The sequence below is a fragment of the Manihot esculenta genome, chromosome 2 (assembly GCF_001659605.2).
Source record: "Manihot esculenta cultivar AM560-2 chromosome 2, M.esculenta_v8, whole genome shotgun sequence".
Classification (NCBI taxonomy): domain Eukaryota; kingdom Viridiplantae; phylum Streptophyta; class Magnoliopsida; order Malpighiales; family Euphorbiaceae; genus Manihot; species Manihot esculenta.
This window is the reverse complement of record NC_035162.2, coordinates 11,824,634-11,844,214: the sequence shown is the minus strand read 5'-3', so window position 1 is coordinate 11,844,214 and position 19,581 is coordinate 11,824,634. Positions and strand designations below refer to the sequence as shown.

At 31.1% G+C, this 19,581-nt stretch overlaps 1 protein-coding gene across 1 annotated transcript; it reads right to left on the bottom strand.

Annotated features, from left to right (window-relative positions):
• Positions 1-4,851: 4,851 nt before the first annotated feature.
• Positions 4,852-8,201, bottom strand: LOC110608645 (MDIS1-interacting receptor like kinase 2-like). The gene is made up of 2 exons (XM_021747920.2): positions 5,371-8,201; positions 4,852-5,271 (listed from the first exon to the last, which is right to left on the bottom strand). Exons 1-2 carry the CDS (start codon positions 8,165-8,167, stop codon positions 4,955-4,957), a joined length of 3,114 nt encoding a protein of 1,037 aa, XP_021603612.2. The 5' UTR covers positions 8,168-8,201; the 3' UTR covers positions 4,852-4,954.
• Between the last annotated feature and the right edge of the window lie 11,380 nt (positions 8,202-19,581).

Here is a 19,581-nt window from a genome sequence, read left to right as displayed (position 1 = left end):
CTTCTCTCTGGTCTCTACAACCTCCTTTTCTCTGTCGCCTTCCCTCTATCTGTAGCCTCTCTGGTGAACCTGCTGATTGTTAAGGCGTCATCTTACTTTATATACTTCTTGGCTCTCTTCATCAGTTCGGCTAGGATAGTGGATGGCTTTTTGCACAGTGATCCAAAAAATTTAGAGGATGCGACCCCCTTCTACATGGCCAATGGGCAGTGTTTTTTTTTTAATAATTAATATATAACTTTTTTATAATAATAATAAAAGTGTCATAAAATATTAAAAAATATTTATATTTAATTAATTAATTTTTCTTTATTTAAATGAATATATAACTTAAATAAAATATATCATAAAATTTTTCACACATCATTATTTATCAATAAACATAACATTCAATTTTCTACTAATTTTTATTTAAATATTTAATTATAAAAAAATATAAAATGGAAATAAAGAAAATAATTTGAAATTACTTGGATCGGGAGGGGAAATAACACTACAACTTTCTGAAAGTTATAAAATCATGTCAACTAAACAAGTACTTCGAACTTCCCTTGCTAGCCCCAATCAAATATAGCCTAAAAAAATAAAAAGAAAAAAAACACATTTTAATTGCTGGGATTTAAACCCAACTTAAACATAAAATAACCATACGTTAACCACTAAATCATAGGGCTAGTTTTGATTATCAGCGCATATCACGTGAATATGTATGTGTGAAATATGTTAACTCTCTATTTCACATCGAAAATTTATAAAGATAGGGATAGAAATTTTTTGTAAATAAGAATTTTCTCCCTTTATTGGAGTTCAAACTAAAATCTTGACTATAAGTAATTTTTAATAAATAATATATTTTATTTTAATTAAAATTTCTTTAATTTAAAATTTAAAAATTTAAATTAATTAGATTTAAATTTAAAAAATTTGTTAATAAACTTGAATTTAAACTCATTTAAATAATAAAAATTCAAATTCAAATGTAATATTTTTAAAAAAATTGAATTCAAATATATAAATGAAACTCAAATTAAATTTTAATTTTAATTTTAATATTTTTTTATTAATCAAATTTAAATTTTTGAAAATTTATCTCAATTCCATTACACTTGTATCCATTGACCTATACCTAATTAATAATTTGATTGTTGATACCCACTTATATTTTGGCTTGTAATGGAAGACTTTGAAAAAAGCGTTTACTTTGAAAAGGATGATATTAATTCTTAGTTATATTTCTCAAAAAAAGCTTAGTTATCCTTTGTACCACAAAAAATGAGAATTGATGTCATATCCTGCAATTGGATCACGTGAGCTGTGACGCACCATGATTATGGAGTGTAAACTACTGTACCCTTTGATTGACTTCGGACGAATAGGGTAGTGAAACCAGATGCACATGAGATACATGAATAAACCGCATAAACAAAGAAAATTGACTGTTTGTGAATATATTATATGAAAATTTATTAATCTTGTGTTTTTGAAAAAATAAAAGAAAAAAATTAGAAATTAAAATTTTAGTTTTTTAAAATTAATAAAAAAAATCGTTGATTTCCTCAATTGATTTTTTTATTTTTTATATTTTATTTTTAATATTTTAAATTTTAATTAAAATATTTTAATTTTATTAGAATATAATTTCTATATTATCAAAATAATGTAGTATTATAATAAATTGATTTAATTCAATTTAATAAATTTTTTTTAATAAAATTCAAATTAAAATAATTGAATTTTTAAAACATAAAACCAAATTAAAAATATTAAAAAATTAAATTTTATTTTTAAATTAAATTAAATTAATTTATTATTTTAATTCAAATTAAATACTTTTCAATTCTTATTCAATTTTAAAAGATTATATTAAAAGGTCAATTAATTAATATTTTTATTAGTTTTAATTGTTAAGTGATAAAATCTGAAAATATATTCAATAAAAATAGATTAATCAGTAGAAATTTTATAAAATTTAAATTTTTTAAAATTACATGTCTAAATAGTAAATTATTTAATAAATAAATTAATAAAAAAATTAATTAGTAAATTTTTTAAAATTTTAATAATTTTTAATATAATTTTCAAAATTGAAAAATTGATTAATAGATTTTGTGTAACATAAATTTTCTGTAAATAATTAAATATTATTTTTAAAATTAAAAACTATTTTTACAAATTAAAAAATTTTTAATCAGTTAAGGCAACAGAAAATTAATATTATAATATCTTTGTGGTCCTAAATCAATAAAATATTTGTAAAATGTTAAATCAAGTAATTGACCTATAAAAAAGTTTGATAAAAAAATTAGAAAATAATTTAATTATTAGACTTAATTCAATCTTTATTATATAATATTTTAACTAATTAATATTTAAAAATTAATATATATTATAACAAATTATTTTTTTTGAATTTTTATCTAATCACTTCTAAAATAATTAATATCATCCTTTTACAAATAAGACTTTATGTAGGTCTCACCTCATTAAAAAGATTGAGAGGAAAAATAAGGCGTACCCTTTCAAATACGCAGGCGTGCATTCATATTTTTTTTAATGTATAATTTTTCTTTGATGTTTATCCAAGTCAAGGGTGGATTTTCGTGGAACAATCCTTTAGGAAGGTTATAACAGAAAATATTTAAATACAAATTATTTATCACAAGATTTTATAATAAAATTTTTAATAACACTGACTTTATTTCCTGAGCTTGCCTTCTCATTAAAGTCAGTACACAATAGAAAGTGATTAAGATGAGAATGATATGCAAGGGAGAAAGGTCCAGTTTAGAAAGCAAGCTCATCTACCCAACCCCAAAATCTAAAGTCTATAAGCCCAATAGATAGACATTCTATGAATCTTGCATCAGTGAATTTATTTCCAACTTCCTGGAATTGAAAATTTTTCGTTCTAATAAAAATTGAGACTGTGGATTTGATATTCAAACAAACAAATGCTAATTTATGATGAATGAACATTTTTCATCAACTTCAAGTTTGTTTTTAAGGAGAGACAAAAAAATTAAAAAAGTGAAAAAACACAATTACACGGCATATTATATGAGAGTTTTGATAACACCAGAAATCAAATAACAAAGATGATTTACTTTGATGATTTCTAATGCCATACTCTAATGCCATACTCCAAAGCTATAATCACATTACACGGCATTCTCTTTTTTTTTTTATCATGCAATTTTTTTTTTGAAAGTACATTTTCTTTTTTATACTATATTATCAATTTTTTTATATTGTTTCGATATAAGAGATTTATTTCCTTTATACTACATAATAAATTTCTTTCATATTTAGAGTTTATATCTACTCTCCTCTCTTATTTACTTTATATGATTAAAAGGTTTATGGAGTCCAATTTAAATTTTTTAAATTAATAAATATTAACAATATAATTCATAAGATTTTAATTCAAAACATGCGATAGAAACTCTAAAAAATTATATCATCTCCTTATTTATTAAAGAGAATAAAAATTTATCAAAATTCTTATCTGTTGGAAGGTTTTTTAAAATTTATTGAGCTTAGTTTAATAATATTTATGATAAAAAGTATACATTTTTAAATATATTAATTAAAATAACTAAAAAAGCCATTGCAATGGTTAAAAATACTAAATTCACTAAAAACATGTTAAAAGAAATAAAAAAAAAATTAATCAAGAAGGCTCGGTGAAGTGCTTCTTTAGGAGTTAAATAAAAAAAATGCAATATATTTAATTATAAAAAATATTATTTAATAATTTTTAAAAATATTTAAAAAAACCACTTTTCACTCTAAAGTTTAATGCCAACGCCAGTATGAAAGATGGCATTACTCGTGCTCTGCTCTTGAAACTTTGAATGGGCCATTAGCATGGGCATTGTTAAGCGGTGGGTCTCGATGCTGATTGGTGAGGTGGGTTGGGCTCCCTCGCTCTTCCCTGCTTGTTATTCTGGAGTCTCCAAACGTGTACTCGAGGCTTTTATTTTCTCATATCGAGTCTTGGGTAATCGTTTTTTTTTTTTTTTTTTTTTTTTTTTATCTCAATTTTTCTTAAAAAAGTCTAAATTCTTAGATTTTAAAATACAAGATTTAATATTAAAAAAATTAAATTCAATAAATATGTACCATGTAATTCATAATCAATCGGTTATGATAGAGGTTCACAGATCGTTATTAACTACTAATAAATAGTCTATCAAGTGAGGGCCACTGGGTGTAGAACATCATCAGAATCTGCTGCTAGTTTCCTGGTTAGAAATTTCTCAACCATGTCCACCTGTCTGATAGTAGTTTTTCTTCCTCTTTTTTGGTGATGCAGATATAGACTTGTAATATTCTGTTGTCTTGTTGTTGTCTTCTTTGTCTAACTTGTGATGTATTAAATTTTGCATGGTCAGAAGTTGAAAATGCACAGAGATCATCTGTCATTTAACATGATATATATAGTAGCATTGAATTTATTTAGTTTAAACTAAGGTGATCTAGCAGATCAGGTGAGTTCCCAGAAACAACAGAAGTGTTGATGTTTTCTATAAAATAAAACCCTATTTTAGGAGGTAAACATATAAAATTTAATTTTTTTTTTCTGAAATTATTAAGTATGTCCAATTTAATGGTTCTTCTAAATTTAAACTTAATGTAATCTTGCAGTTAACAAATAAAACTTAAGCACCAATATAAAACATTCAATTTACCTCCCAGTTAGTTACCTTGTCTTCTTTAATTGATTTTCATATTATTAAATAAATAAATAAAGCTATTATTTTACATTTTCATAATTAGCCAAACTAAATAAATTAAAATAAATATTTAAATCAAGTAAAACTAAAAAATAGATAATATCATATATAATCTCCATTTTTTTAACACAACGTATAAAACTTATTACTGATGTAGTTCTATGTTAGTATTTTCTTTTAATGCTATGATATGATATGTGCATTCAGTTGCTGAATGATTAACCTAGTGAACTAAAAGGTGGAGTTTGAACCGCTAAAACTTGAGAGATCATATGCATAGTTGGTCGGGATTGTGGATTGCTGTGTAAACATGCAATTGCAATCTTCATGATTTTCCTTAGTTCATCTTGAACTTGAGCCGATGGAGTTGGAAGGCGTTGGTCCAGAAAATCTTCCAGGACCAGCTTCTGAGCTGAAGGAGAAGCCACAGAGAAGACGATTTCACCCGGATGTTTCCCATTGATCATTTCTAGTGCCACTACTCCGAAGCTATACACATCACATTTTTCACTTACCTTCATAGTGTAAGCAAGCTCTGCCACACAATTAAATTATTAGCTCAAAATTTATTAAACAAGAGTTGCATCCCTAACCAATTAAGAAAAATAAATCAATAAGATATTAAATGTATTACCTGGTGCAACATATCCGTATGTGCCTGCCAGTGCAGTCCAATGAGATGAATCGGCGTTTAGAAGCTTAGCAGTCCCAAAATCTGATACGTGAGCCTCGTATTCAGAATCAAGTAAAATGTTTTTGCTTGTTATATCTCGATGAACAATTGGAGGTGAGCAATTGTGGTGCATGTAAAACAGAGCATTGGCAACACCCTTAACGATATTTATCCTCTTGCTCCAGTCCAATTCTTTAGCTTCTTCGTCATTGCCCAATATTGTGGCCAAGTTACCTCCATCAAGGTACTCATAAACCAGAAATGAGTATCGAGAATACGAACAAAAACCAAAAAGCTTTACTATGTTTCGATGTCGTATCTTAGTTAATGCCCTTATCTCATTCAAGAACTCCTTTCTACATGTCTTCTCGCCGTCCTGAAACTGGTGGATCTTCTTCACTGCTACAGTGCTCCCTGATTGCAGATTTACTTTGTAGACGCTACCATGTCCTCCCTTTCCAATGCAGTATACACTATTAAAACAATCTGTAGATTTTATGATTTCATCATGCATAATTCTTCCATCAGAACTTGATATGAAAATTGATTCGTCATCCTCTTGACTGCCTTGTTGTGCATCTGCATCTTCTTTTCTTTTTCGTAAAAAGAAGAAAACTCCCAGGAAACCCAGAAGTGAAAACACTCCACAAATAGGGAGGAAAATTATTAGAAACAACATTTTATGGCTCTTTTTGCAAGTACTTTTGTTGGTCAAAATTTTGCATGGTTGCAGTCCTGGAACATCCCCGCACAAGCCTTTGTTCCCCTGAAATGCTTCTATGGAAGCATTTTGAAATGCTTTGTTGGAAGGAATTGGACCTTCCAATTCGTTGTAGGATACGTCGATGGTCAATAAACCATTCATCCCTCCAAAACTATCTGGAATAGAACCAGACAGATTGTTATGGGAGAGATTTAGCACCTCCAAGCTTTCTAGACTGCTCAGTTCTGATGGTATCTCACCTTTGAGCAAGTTCCTGCTTAAATCCAACTTCGACAAGTGAGTCAACTTCCCCAACCGAATTGGAATTTTTTGGCTGAACTCGTTGCGGCTCAAATTCAAGTAGATGAGTTTAGGCAAGTTCCCGATGTTTTCAGGAATTGATTGGTTCAACTTGTTTGCTGAAAGGTCCAGATACTCGAGATCAGCTAACAATCCAAATTCTGAAGGTATACCACCGGATAGCTGATTGTCGTTTAAAATAACCTTCAGCAAATCCAACTTTCCAAACTCCATGGGAATCCTTCCAGATAATTTATTAGAGGAAAGAGTAAGTGCTTGTAGCTGAGTTGCATTTCCAATTTCTGGTGGAATTGTACCACTAATGTTGTTGCCTGCCATCGCGAGAGTTGTTAAATTTGGACACTCTCCCCAGTTGGATGATATTTCCCCGTAGAAGTTATTGGAGCTTAGATCTATATATTGGAGTTGCGGATAGACTCCAAAATCTTCAGATACATTTCCAGTGAATTGGTTTCCCTCCAGACGAACTCGGACAAAGCTTTTGCAATCTTTAAAGCTTGTGGGTATTGGGCCATCAAGCCGGTTGTTGGAGACGGTGAAGTTCTGAAGCTTTTCATTTTGGCAAATGGTTTGTGGCAATTGGCCAATCAACTTGTTGGTGTCTAGTTGAAGCACAGATAGGTTAGGGAGACTAGCTATCTGTTCAGGAATTGTCCCTGAGAGTTGGTTATCACGAAGGTGCAACTGTTCTAACATTTTCAGATTACTCAAGGAAGAAGGGATAGAACCGTTAAGTTGATTTTCACTCAACCCTAGATCAAACATGGACGTCAAGTTTCCCAGCTCATCAGGAATGGGGCCTGAGAGCTTATTTTGATTGAGACGAAGAAGTTCCAGATTTGTTAGACCACCTAGTGTTGCAGGAACTTGGCCAGAAAGATTGTTTTCAAAAAGGCTTAGCTTGGTGAGGGACTTCATATTTCCAATTTCCAGGGGAATTGAACCAGAAAGTTGATTGTGGAACATATGCAACACTGTTAGGTTTTTCAACTTCCCAAAGGTGGAAGGGATTGGACCTGATAGATTATTGGTATCCATGTAAAGTTGAACCAAACTGGTAAGGTTTCCCATTTCTGGTGGAATCAAATCAGAAATCTGATTCTTATAAAGAAGCAACCGAGCCATCTTGGTCAAATTACCCATAGAAGGAGGAATAGGACCATCTAGATTGTTGGTATACAAGGCAAGCTCAGTAAGGGAACTTAACTGGCCTATTGTTGAAGGAATTGGGCCACTTAATTGATTTGCAGAAAGGTGCAGGGTATCAAGATTTGTTAGGAGGCCAATCTCTGGAGGAATGGTTCCAGACAAGAGATTATATGCCAAATCAAGATAAATGAGTTTGGAAAGTTTAGTGATTCCAAGTGGAATTTTTCCAGAAAGCATATTAATACTAAGATCAATATATGCAAGATCAGAAAAAGCAGAGAAGTACAACTCATGGAGCGTACCATTTAAGCCTGCATTAGTGAGGTTAAGTCTCTCAACCCTGCTATTAATGTTGCAAGAAAGTCCAACCCAGTTGCAAGGGCTTGTTCTTGGAATGGAATTGGTGGCATTTTGAGGAAGGAGAGGCCAAGAAGATATGTTAGAATCTTGTGGGTTGTGAAGGGTGGCTGCCCATTTGAGAAGAGCATTTGCTTCTTCAGTAGAGTCAGAAGCAACAGTGAGTGAGCAAGGTAGTAGCATGAATAGGACAAGGGAAATATGCAAGGCCAGATTCTCTCTTGCCATAGCTTTGTTTTGGTGTGCTGCAAATTATGGTTAAATGTCCGATTTATGATCATCGGCGGGGAAAATTAGTGAGAAGACCTTATATTGTCCAAGTCTTCACGGCAATAGGGCCACAAATTTTATTTTCATAGAAAAAACTGCATTATTGTGAATTGTATAAATGAATTAAACTATTTGTGAACTATTCAAAACTCGATTCGATAAAAACTCGATTCGATAAAAACTCGATCGATCTCGATTCGTTTTCTAAATGAGTCAAACTCGAACTTAAATTTTAGCATCGTTTTGATCTCAATAGTATTTGACTCGTTAAAACTCGCGAGTTGACTCATTAAAAGGCTCACAAGTAGATGTATTAAGAGATTTACTAAACGACTCGTTAAGAAATTTCTGAACTAAACTCATTTATAAAACTCATAAATAAATTTAATAATAATCTCATTTATAACTATATTAAATATAAATATTATAAAAATATGTATTTATAAAGTATAATTATTTATAATTTTATTTTAAATTTATAATAAAATAATAAATTAATGCTATTATGAAAAATTTAATATATTAGATAAAAGTATATTTAATGTAAAATAATAATACTACTTGATGTTCTGGAACGAGTAGAGTCGAGTAGAGTTTACATTGTGTGTAAACTTAATCTGGAAGGATCACATATCCCCTTTATTCCTTTTTTCTTTATTTTTTAATGACGTATAACCGACACGCTGTCATTTGTTCCTATCACGTAGTTTTATACGTACTGTACCTTCTTGTTCCTTCTCATCAAACATCCATTTAATTTCTCTCCGGACCTATTCTCTTCCCTCCCATCACATCTCATGAGCTAAGCTCTCATTTAATGGGTCCAGGCCTTGGGCCAATCCAGCCTGTTTTGGTCATGGACCGGATGATGCGTTGCTAGGATGACTTGCTTAGAGAGTTCTAATGGATTTTGAACTTGTTTCTTTCTCTAGGATTCAGTCTCATTCTAAGTGCCAGAAGTCTAGCGGTCATTACTACTAATGAATATTAAGTAATATCTCTTAAAAAATTAAATAATTTTATAAATATTTTTAATGAGAAAATATATAAATATTATGTCCTTAATATTTATTTATATTATTTATCTTTTTTTGATTTTTAAACCGTTAAAAAATTAAATAATATTAAAATATATAATCATACATATTGTTAGTTTATGTGTACATTTATTTATTGTGTAATTATACTATTAATTTATGTATTTATTTTTCAGTATATGTCCCTTTAAATAAATACTCTTTTTATATCTTTAAAAAATATTTTTTTTAAATCTCCCTTAATCGGCTATTATTATTATTACTATTTTTATATACTTATATATATTTTTATGATTATTCTCGTATTTAATATTATCCATTTAATTTTATAAATTAAATTTTTTATATAATTTAAATATAAATCAATGCAATGCTATTTACGTTAAAGTATAATATATATATATAACATCTGATTTAAGTTGATTATATTTATATTAATATTTTTATTTTATATAATATTTTATATTTATATTATATATTAGTATTTTTTATATAATATAAAATAATTTGATATAAATTATATATTTAAATTAAAATTAAATAATAATATATAAATAATTAAATGATAATATATTAATAAATTTAGTATAAATATTTGAACAAATAATTATTTAACTCAGTATTATATTGTCAATATTATGTTAAATATACTTTATATAATTAATTAAAAGATAGTTGATGTTAAATAATATCCGTCTAAAATAAACTATGAGTTGTCACTATAAAATTGGAGTCACGTGGTAATAATATGATAAGTGGAAAATACAATCCTCCTCGAAGAAAAGGTAGACCCAGACACTTGAACATTCAAATTATTGTCAAGATTCGCCCTCCCCTGATAAGCCGAGTCTTGATACAGAGTTATTGTTATCAGACACATTCTCATTTCGCCTATGATCAACAAATCACCAACCTATTAGCTAGTAATGACCCCTATCGAGCAGCCGACCACATCATCACCGAATTTCTAAAAAATGCTATATTTCTCTCTAATACTATCATAGAGGTAAAGGTATACTATCTCTAATACTACTAAAGTTTTGAGTCTTTTATTGTATTTTTTTTTCTTCAAGGTACTGACTTGAGTGTCAAAGTGGCTGCTGTAGGCACCCACCACCGCCTTACGGTTTCTTTCTTGTAGATTTCTGCCAACCTCAGCATAGCATCGTTTTGACTACGTCATCAGCCTAATATTCTTAATATCATTTGGTTCTATTTCCGAGAAATCCATTAAACCCTCTTTTGGATCATGACCAGTTTCTTATCATCTTTCCTCACTCAAAATAGTCGAAAATACTATAGTTGCTGTCAATATCGCTATCAACGAGGGAGTCATCATTTCTTTTGCTCCAAATAATCGAGAAAACACACCTCCAGTGATCAATGAAGTAGACCTTAATAATTTAAACAACCAGCAGATACTCTAGTATTTTCAAAGGTGACATGCTACTCTCGGGCAGTATAAGACTCAAGAAGAGGTATCTAAAATGGACTCTGGAAGAAGGGATGAAGCCTCCGTAGACACCCCCAAGGCCCCAGATGGAAGCGGCCAAATTGCGGCATAAAAGAAAGTCCAAATCTAAAGATGAATCAGATGAGGCTCCGAAAGGAGTGGATTGGAAGATAGTACGGGCCTTACAGAGATACCAAAAAGAACATGAAGAAGATTTCAGCTTGGATGGTATTTCGCTTCTTTCGAAAGAAATATTAGCGAAAATCTTTCCTGCCAAGTTCAAGTTGCCCAACTTAGACAAATATGATGAAATAACAAACTCCAGAAGTCATCTAGCCATTTTCAGGACGACCATGCAGTTTTAGGACGTAAATGATTTTGTGTTATGTCGAGTGTTTTCGTTAATACTCACGGGTTTAGCTCAAAAATGGTATTAATACTTAAATTTAGGTTTAAACCAAAACTTTACACAGTTCGCTATAATATTCAAATCCAAATTTATTACTTACATACCTCCCAAAAAGTTTTCTTCTAATCTATGAAAGATCTATAAAGGGAGAGAGCGAGTCTTTAAGGAGTTTTATTTCTTGTTTCAATGTTGGAGCCATACAGGTGGAAGTGTTGAATCATAAGATAGCCTGTAAGATGTTGAAGAAAGGAACTCGCAATGTCAACTTCATGGATTCCTTAATTAAAAACCCAGCCGTGATGTACCAACATTTGATAAACAAGATCCAAAAATATATCAGATTGGATGATGAGGTTTAGACACTAAAAGAAGATAAGAGGGCAAATCAAAAGTAAAGTTAAAAGTCTGAGAGACGAGCCCATGAAGGAGATCACAGGAGCTACCCTATATCGGGAAAGGACGAATAGAGCAAGTATAAGAATTGCATTCCACTAAGTGACTCACGAACTCGTATCTTGATGTGGATCAGGAAAAATTATAAACAAATTAGATGGTTGTCCAAGCTCAATCTTGAGAAGGCAGAAAAATGAGACAGAACTAAGAATTGTCGCTTCTATAAAGATCATGGCCACACAACGGAAGAATATCGATAACTAAAGGGTGAGATCGAAAGACTTACAAGGGATGACACTCTCAGAAAATTCACAAAAAAGGAAAAGAAGGGCAAAGGTTTAAGGCCGAGGAGACAACTCCTGATATATAGAGAACTAGTAAGAGTCATACATATAATAATAAAAGGACCCGACGAGGCATAAATAGATTACAAACATACTTACTATAAAGGTAGGGAACTTTTAGAAATCTTGGAGAACATTCGCCTATGAAAACTGTCTGTCCGAAATCTCATGAGAGTTCTAATATCGTTCACATTTCGACAACAAGTTAGTTCTACCCTCATATGTAAATGGAGGATATTCTTAATAAAAAAAGTTAATGAAGTATTTTTATATAGTATGTTCTTTGATAGAAAGGAACCAGCAGAATGTTTATTGAATTCTGTTATCAAACAACCAGAAACATGCTGCATGCTTGCTCTTACCTCTCTTTGTCAATTATACTATCTGCTGCTGATCATAGCTGGCTCTTCAGCATCAACTTTGTTGTCACTTGTCATCTTTCTCTGTTATAATTTTTCTTTATTTGATCATTGTTTATTTTGCCCACTGGTTTCATATTATCTGTCCATTTAGACCTGAATTGTACTGGGTTGGAGGCTTGAGTTCCCAATTTTCTTGTTGACTGAAATCTCTCATGATGATTTATGCATCTAACTTTGGTTATTAACTTTAGACCTGGGAATTTCTGTAGCAGCTTTGCTTTCAAGTGATTTAGTTGGTAACTAAGGTATAAATGACAATGCCTATTTTGATATGGATGGGTATATTAAATACATGCTTGAAGGAGGTAGATATGTTTTCTGACTTAGCTACCTGCTTATGCTCGGTGCAATATTGTCGTTAAATTAATCTTTTCTCTTTAAACACTCGGGTGTTGGTCCTACGAATCAAGCCTACAAGGCAGTTTTCACTAAGCGAGGTCACAAGACGGCTTCCGCCAGACCACTCAGGCGTTGGTCCTATGAATTAAGGCCATAAGGCAGTTTTCGCCAGGCCAGGCTACAAGACAGCTTCCGCTAGAACACTCGAGCGTTAATCCACGAATCAAGGCCATAAGGTAGTTTTCCCCAGGTTATGTCATAAAGCGGCTTCCGTCAGACCACTCGAGTGTTGGTCCCACAAATCAAGGCCACAAGACAGTTTTCGCCAGGCCAGATCACAAGAGGATTTTCGCCGGGACTCTGGCCTTGATCCCACGAATCGAGGTCACAAGGCAGTTTTTGCCAGACTAGGTCATGAGGCGGCTTTCACCAGACCACTTGGGTACTAATCCCACGAATCAAGGTTACAAGGCAGTTTTTGCTAGGTCAAGTCATAAGACGATTTTTCGCTGGATTGCTCGGATGTCGGTCCTATGAATTACAGTCACAAGGCGGGCATTCGTTGTATCTTATGTTTGGGCGTTAGTCCCATTATGGAAATACACTAAGTCTCTTATTTCATGGCCACAAGATAAGTTAGTAACTAAGCGTCATAAACAGGTGTTAGCCCCTTGAGAAAATTTTTTCCCTCTCAAAAAAATATTATGCGTAGAACATATAAATGCTAAATGGAAATAAAAGCAACATTCTCATTAAAAATGAAAAATTACAAAAGGACAGGGTCATCAAGCTGATCCACCCAAGTCTCCGTTACATTGATATTTTCGGCATCTATTACAAGAGAAATCTGGTCAGAGGGTTCATCTTCATCACGCTCCTCTTCGACAACAGTATCTTCAGCACGCTCCCCTCCATCCTCATTTTCTTCCTCGGGCAAGATGTCATCTATGCAGAAGAAATCCTCAGAAGGAAAATGCTTCATCAGCTTATTCTTCACGAAATTCTAGTCTTGGATAAACATCTCTCCACCCTGGACCACTTTCTCCTAGAGTTCCGCCTCAAGCTCGGCTATCCTGGTTAAAGCAGTTCGGGCCTCCTCAGCTTGAGCGTGCAGCTCCAAGACCTGGCACTGCAATAGGGCCACTTAATCCTTGGTAGATTTAGCCCGACTCTTAAGGCCCTGGTTTGAAGCACGAGCCGCATCAAGATCATCCTGAAGCTTGTCCATAGACTCTCAGGTCTTTTTTATTGTACCTTGAACTTTAGCAATCCAGGTCTTCAAGCTTGAATATTCCTCGACCAAGAGGTCCCTGTGCGTCTCGTTAGCACCAAATTCTTGCCTCAAGACTCTAAAATGCTCATTCGCCACATAGGTGCAAAAGGCATCCTCCAGCGTAGAATGAATGGCATTAATAACCAGCTCGTCCGTCTCAACCTCATTCAAATGGCGATGATCTACCGGCCTCATAACACTTTTGATTATCGGGGGACCTAGAGAAGGGTCATCAAGGAAAGGAGGTGCCCAATTTAGCGCTAAGGCCAAACGTTGAATGCCAACGAGCTAGGAAGACTTGATCCCCACACTCGCAGGAATAAAGGAAGAAGGGGATCAGCAGGGAGCATAGGAGCTGAAGCCAGAGCCGAAGCACCTAAGGCTGAAGATTTAGGCTGAAGGGGTGCTAGTTCCTCGGCCGTAGGCTAGGGAAGGGGAGGAAGAAGTACAATCACCTCCGAAGGGTGAGCACGTTTAGAAGGGGGATTAACAACCTCAACAGCAATAGCCTTACCCTTTCGAGCAACACGTGCCGCCTCGGTGAATCTGCTTGACCCGGCCATATCTGCAAACAAAAGGAAAAGTAAGTAAGAAAGTCAATTCGTCAAATAAAAAGGATGAAAAGTGAAGTACCCTGATCCCGAGATAGGGGTGTTCTTTCGAAAAGGATGGGCGGGTAAGGAGCACGAGTCTGGCTTGCTGGCAGATGACTTTGCTAAGACAAGATGGCGTTCCTCGCCGCCTAAGTGATATTAATCTTCTTTAAGGCTTTAGCCATTGCCATAAGAGAAGCTAAAGTCGCATCTTCCTCTCTCTTCGGATGGACCCCATCCTTTTTTAGCTCTACCCAATAGTGCCAGCTGATTTAAAGGCGCCTAAAACCCTTCGGCGTACAATGACGGAGGACAAAAAACTTATTTTTTTCACTGTTTCAAAGAAGAAGGTTCAAAGAAAAAGGCATCCGATAAAAATATTCAAGTACTTTCGGCTGTTAAAGTACTCGAATTCCTCATTCTTACGGGTACCTAGTTGGTATAACTAAGACAAAAGCACTATGCTTGTTTCAATTTGATTGTTGAAACATATGAACTAAAAGGCCACTAAAATTCTCCAGCCGTTAGGATGAAATTGGGCAACAGAAAGCATGTAAAACCGAAGAATCTCCACAAAGAAAAGGTCTAAAGGGAAACAGAGACCCGCTTTCAACTGCTCCTTGAAGACAATAATAATATCGTCAGCGGGGATGAAGTCGTTAGCACGAACACGAGGAGAAGGAGCAAAGATTCGGAAAGAATTCCAATGAATGTGATAGATGTCATACAAATGATCCACGTCATTATCCGAGAAGACAGACGAGATATTACTAAGAGAACCATCTTCTTTCTCGGGGGCCTCTCTCAATGGAACAATGGGGCTGACGCTCGGATGGGGCCATCAGAGGAGGAGCTGAAAATAGTGTCCTTGCTAAGGGAGGAAGAGGTGTTCCTATCCATATTAAAAAAGGACAACAAAGTTATCGTGAAATAGGTCAAGACTTTAACAAAAACGAGAAGGGAGTTGTAGAATGAATTCCTCTAAAAAAGAAAGCTGCAGAAGAACGCAAAAGTGATGCTTGGAGAAGACGATGAACTCTTTTAAAGATGGTTTTGACGGCAGACGTTAAATGCGGCATAATAAACATTATAGTAGTCATCAAAAGGATTGGTAGGCGAAGTGAGTAGCAAGAAACCAATCTTGAGGGGTCACATGTCCCGGACCTCGATAAAAGATGTCCTCTTCGAATACGAAGAAACGAAGACTAGCAGGGGGATCTCTGATGTTACATAACATCTGCCCAAAGTAAATTATGAGTTGTCACCATAAAATAGGGGTCACGTGGAAAGGATCTGACAAGTGACAAACGCAGTCCTGCCCGAGGAAAGGGGAGACTCGGACACTTCAACACCAGATTATCGTCAAGACTTGCCCTCCCCTAATAGGCCGAGTCTTAACACAAAATTACCGTTATCAGGCATATTCCTATTTCACTTGTGATCACGGGATCACCAAGCTATTAGTTGGTGATAACCCTTATCGAGCAGCCAACCTCATTATCATTGAATTTTCAGAAAATATTTTATTTATCTCTATTTTTTTACAGTATAAAGGGAACCAATCATAGAGACAATGGCACATTATCTCTAATACTACTAAATTTTTGAGTCTTCTACTGTATTCTCGCTTTTTCTCAATGTATTAATTTGAGCATTCGAGTAGCTACCGTGAGCATCCACCATCGCCTCTTGCTTCCTTTCTTGTAAGTTTTTTCCAACCTCAACACAGTATCGTTCGAGTCACGTCACCAGTCTAATCTCCTCGACATCAATAGTATTTAATCAAAAAATAATATTTAGAGTTATAAACATTGAAACTTTAAATATTTTAAATATTTAATGTATTATTATATATTTTCTTTTTACCTAAATAGTAAAGTCTCGTTTGGTTCAAAATGACCTGATTTTAGAGAAATTAATTTCTTGATAAATACACTTTCAAGAAAGTTATTTGTTAGGAAGTATATATAATTTGAATGTGTTTAGTTGGTATGTTAAATTCTAAAAAATTAATAGAGTGTAATTATAAAAATAATATAAATATCTCTACTTCAAATATATATACATAATATTTAAATTATAATATTTAATTTAAGGGAAGAAATTATATATTGATCAAATGGTAAATACTTAAATAATAATCAATATATAATTTTTTTATGATAATAATAAAAAGTGTCATAAAATATAAAAAATATTTATATTTAATTAATTAATTTCTTTTTTTATTTGAATGAATATATAACTTAAATAAAATATATCATGAAATTTTCTACACATCATTATCTATCAATAAACATAACACTCAATTTTCTATTAATTTTTATCTAAATATCTAATTAGGAAAAAAAATGGAAATAAGAAAAATAACTTAAAATTACTTGGATCGGGGAGGGGAAATAACACACCAACTTTCTGAAAGTTATAAAATCATACCAAGCAAACAAGTAATTCTTAGAAAGTTGAACTTCCCTTACTACCCTCAACCAAATATAGTCTAAAAAAATAAAAGGAAAAAAACACATTTGCTAGGGATTTAAACCCAACGTAAACATAAAGTAACCATATGTTAACCACTAAACTATAAAGCTAGTTTTGATTATTAGCGCACTATCACATCACGTGAATATGTATGTGTGAAATATGGTCAGCTCTCTCTCCATTCCACGTCAAAAATTTATAAAATAGAAGGGGTGGAGTTTCTCTGTAAATAAGAATTTCGTTTTTGTTTTGGTTCAAATTAAAATCTTGACTATAAGTAATTTTTAATAAATAAAATATTTATTTTAATTAAAATTTCTTTAATTCAAAATTTAAAATTTAAATTAATTAGACTTAAGTTAAAAGAATTTGTTAACAAGTTTGAATTTAAACTCATTTAAATAATAAAAATCAAAATTAAATATAATATTTTTTAAAATCAAATTCAAATTTATAAATAAAATTTAAATTGAATTTAAATTTTATTATTTTTTTATTAATTAAATTTAAATTTTTTAAAATTTATCCATATTGCACTCTTATCCATTTGTCTATACTAGTTCATAACTTGGCTGTTGATAACCACTTATATTTTGGCTTGTAATGGAAGACTTTGAAAAAGCGTTTACTTTGAAAAAGATGATATTAAAGAGAAGAAAAAATGTCCTCAAATATTAGATTTTTTAGTACAATGAAAATTACATTTTTCTTTTTAATTTCAACAGAAATCAGTAAATTTTTTATTTTATTAAATTGAATTTGAAAATACTGGCTATTGTTAATTAAAATTTATTAGTAATTGAACTTTGATTACCAACTTTTGAGGATGTAATTTCAATATCTAATTTAATAAATTAATGAGGACATTTGTGTTGGAAAATTTATAATCAAATACAACTTTTTTAAGTGGCTTATATCTATATCTATATCTATGTCTATATATATATATATATATATATATATATATATATATATATTCATTCTTAGTTATATTTCGGAAAAAAAACCTTAGTTATCCTTTGTACCACATAAAATAAGAATCGATGTCATATCTGTAGTTTTTTTTTTTTTAAAATTGCGTCATATTCTGCAGTTGGATCGCGTGAGCCGTGACGTACTATAATTATGGAGTATAAACTACTGTGCCCTTTGATTGCCTTCGGACGAGTATGGTAAGAGCGGAGGGAAGGTACGGCAAGGGGCCACGTACCGTACTGATGACTGGAAAATATTTTGAAGGGGATGAAGGTGTCGCAGCGACGCAACCAGTGATACCGCAGCAGTGCATAATGATGCCTACCAAAGAGAAGCTCCTGACTCCGCCACTGAGTATGATAGTCGAATGGTTGACACGTGAAGCCAGATGGCCATGAGATGCATGAGTAAGCCATACAAACAAAGAAAACTTACCGTTTGTGAATATATAATATAAAAATTTATTAATTAATCTTGAGTTTTGAAAAAATAAAAGAAAAAAAATTAAAATTGAAATTTTTTAAAATTAAATAAAAAATATTAATTTAATTTGAATTAATTTACTCGATTGATTTTTTATTTTTTATATTTTATTTTTAATATTTTAAATTTTAATTAAAATATTTTAATTTTATTAAAATATAATTTTTATATTATTAAAGTGATATAATATTATAATAAATCAGTTTAATTCGATTTAATAAAAATTAAATTAAAATAATTAAATTTTTTAAAATGTAAAATTAAATGAAAAATATTAAGAAAATCAAATTTTATTTTGAAATTAATTTAATTTATTATTTTGATTTGAGTTAAAAACTGCTTAATCCTTATTCAATGTTAAAAAATATATTAAAAGGTTAATTAATTAATACTTTTATTAATTTTATTTATTAAGTATTATAATAAAGTCTGTAAATATACTTAATAAAAATAAATAAATTAGTAGAAATTTTATAAAATTTAAATTTTTTAAATTACATGTCTAAATAATAAACTATTTAATAGATAAAGTTAATAAAAAATAATTACTAAATTTTTTAAACTTTTAATAATTTTTTAATATAATTTTTAAAATTTAAAAATTGACTAATAGATTTTGTGTAACATAAATTTTTCTGTAAATAACTAAATATTCTTTTTAAAATTCAAAACTATTTTTATAAATTTAAAAATTTTTAATCAGTTAAGTCAACAGAAAATTAATATTATAATATCTTTGTGGTCCTAAAATAAATAAAATCTTTGTAAAATGTTAAATAAAGTAATTGACCAATAAAAAGTTTGATAAAAAATTAGAAAATAATTTAATTATTAGACTTAATTCAATATTTATTATATAATATTTTAACCAATTAATAATTAAAAAATAAATATATATTATAAGAAATTATTTTTTCAAATTTTTATTTAATCACTTCTAAATAATTATTAATTATTAAAATAATTAATATTATCCTTTCGCAAATAAGATTTTATGTTGCTCTCACCTTATTAAAAAGATTGAGAGAAAAAATAAGGCATGCCCTTTCAAATACGCAAGAAAATTTAAATTTCAAATATTTTGACCTTGTGTACATTCATATTTTCTTTAATGTATAATTTTTCTTTAATAGTTTGGTGTTTATCCAAGTCAAGGGTGGATTTTCGTGG

Coding starts and splice junctions, on each gene's coding strand:
- LOC110608645 (XM_021747920.2), bottom strand. CDS start 8,167: ATGGCAAGAGAGAATCTGGCCTTGCATATTTCCCTTGTCCTATTCATG. Junction 5,272..5,370: donor ATACGGATATGTTGCACCAG/GTAATACATTTA, acceptor ATTGTGTGGCAG/AGCTTGCTTACACTATGAAG.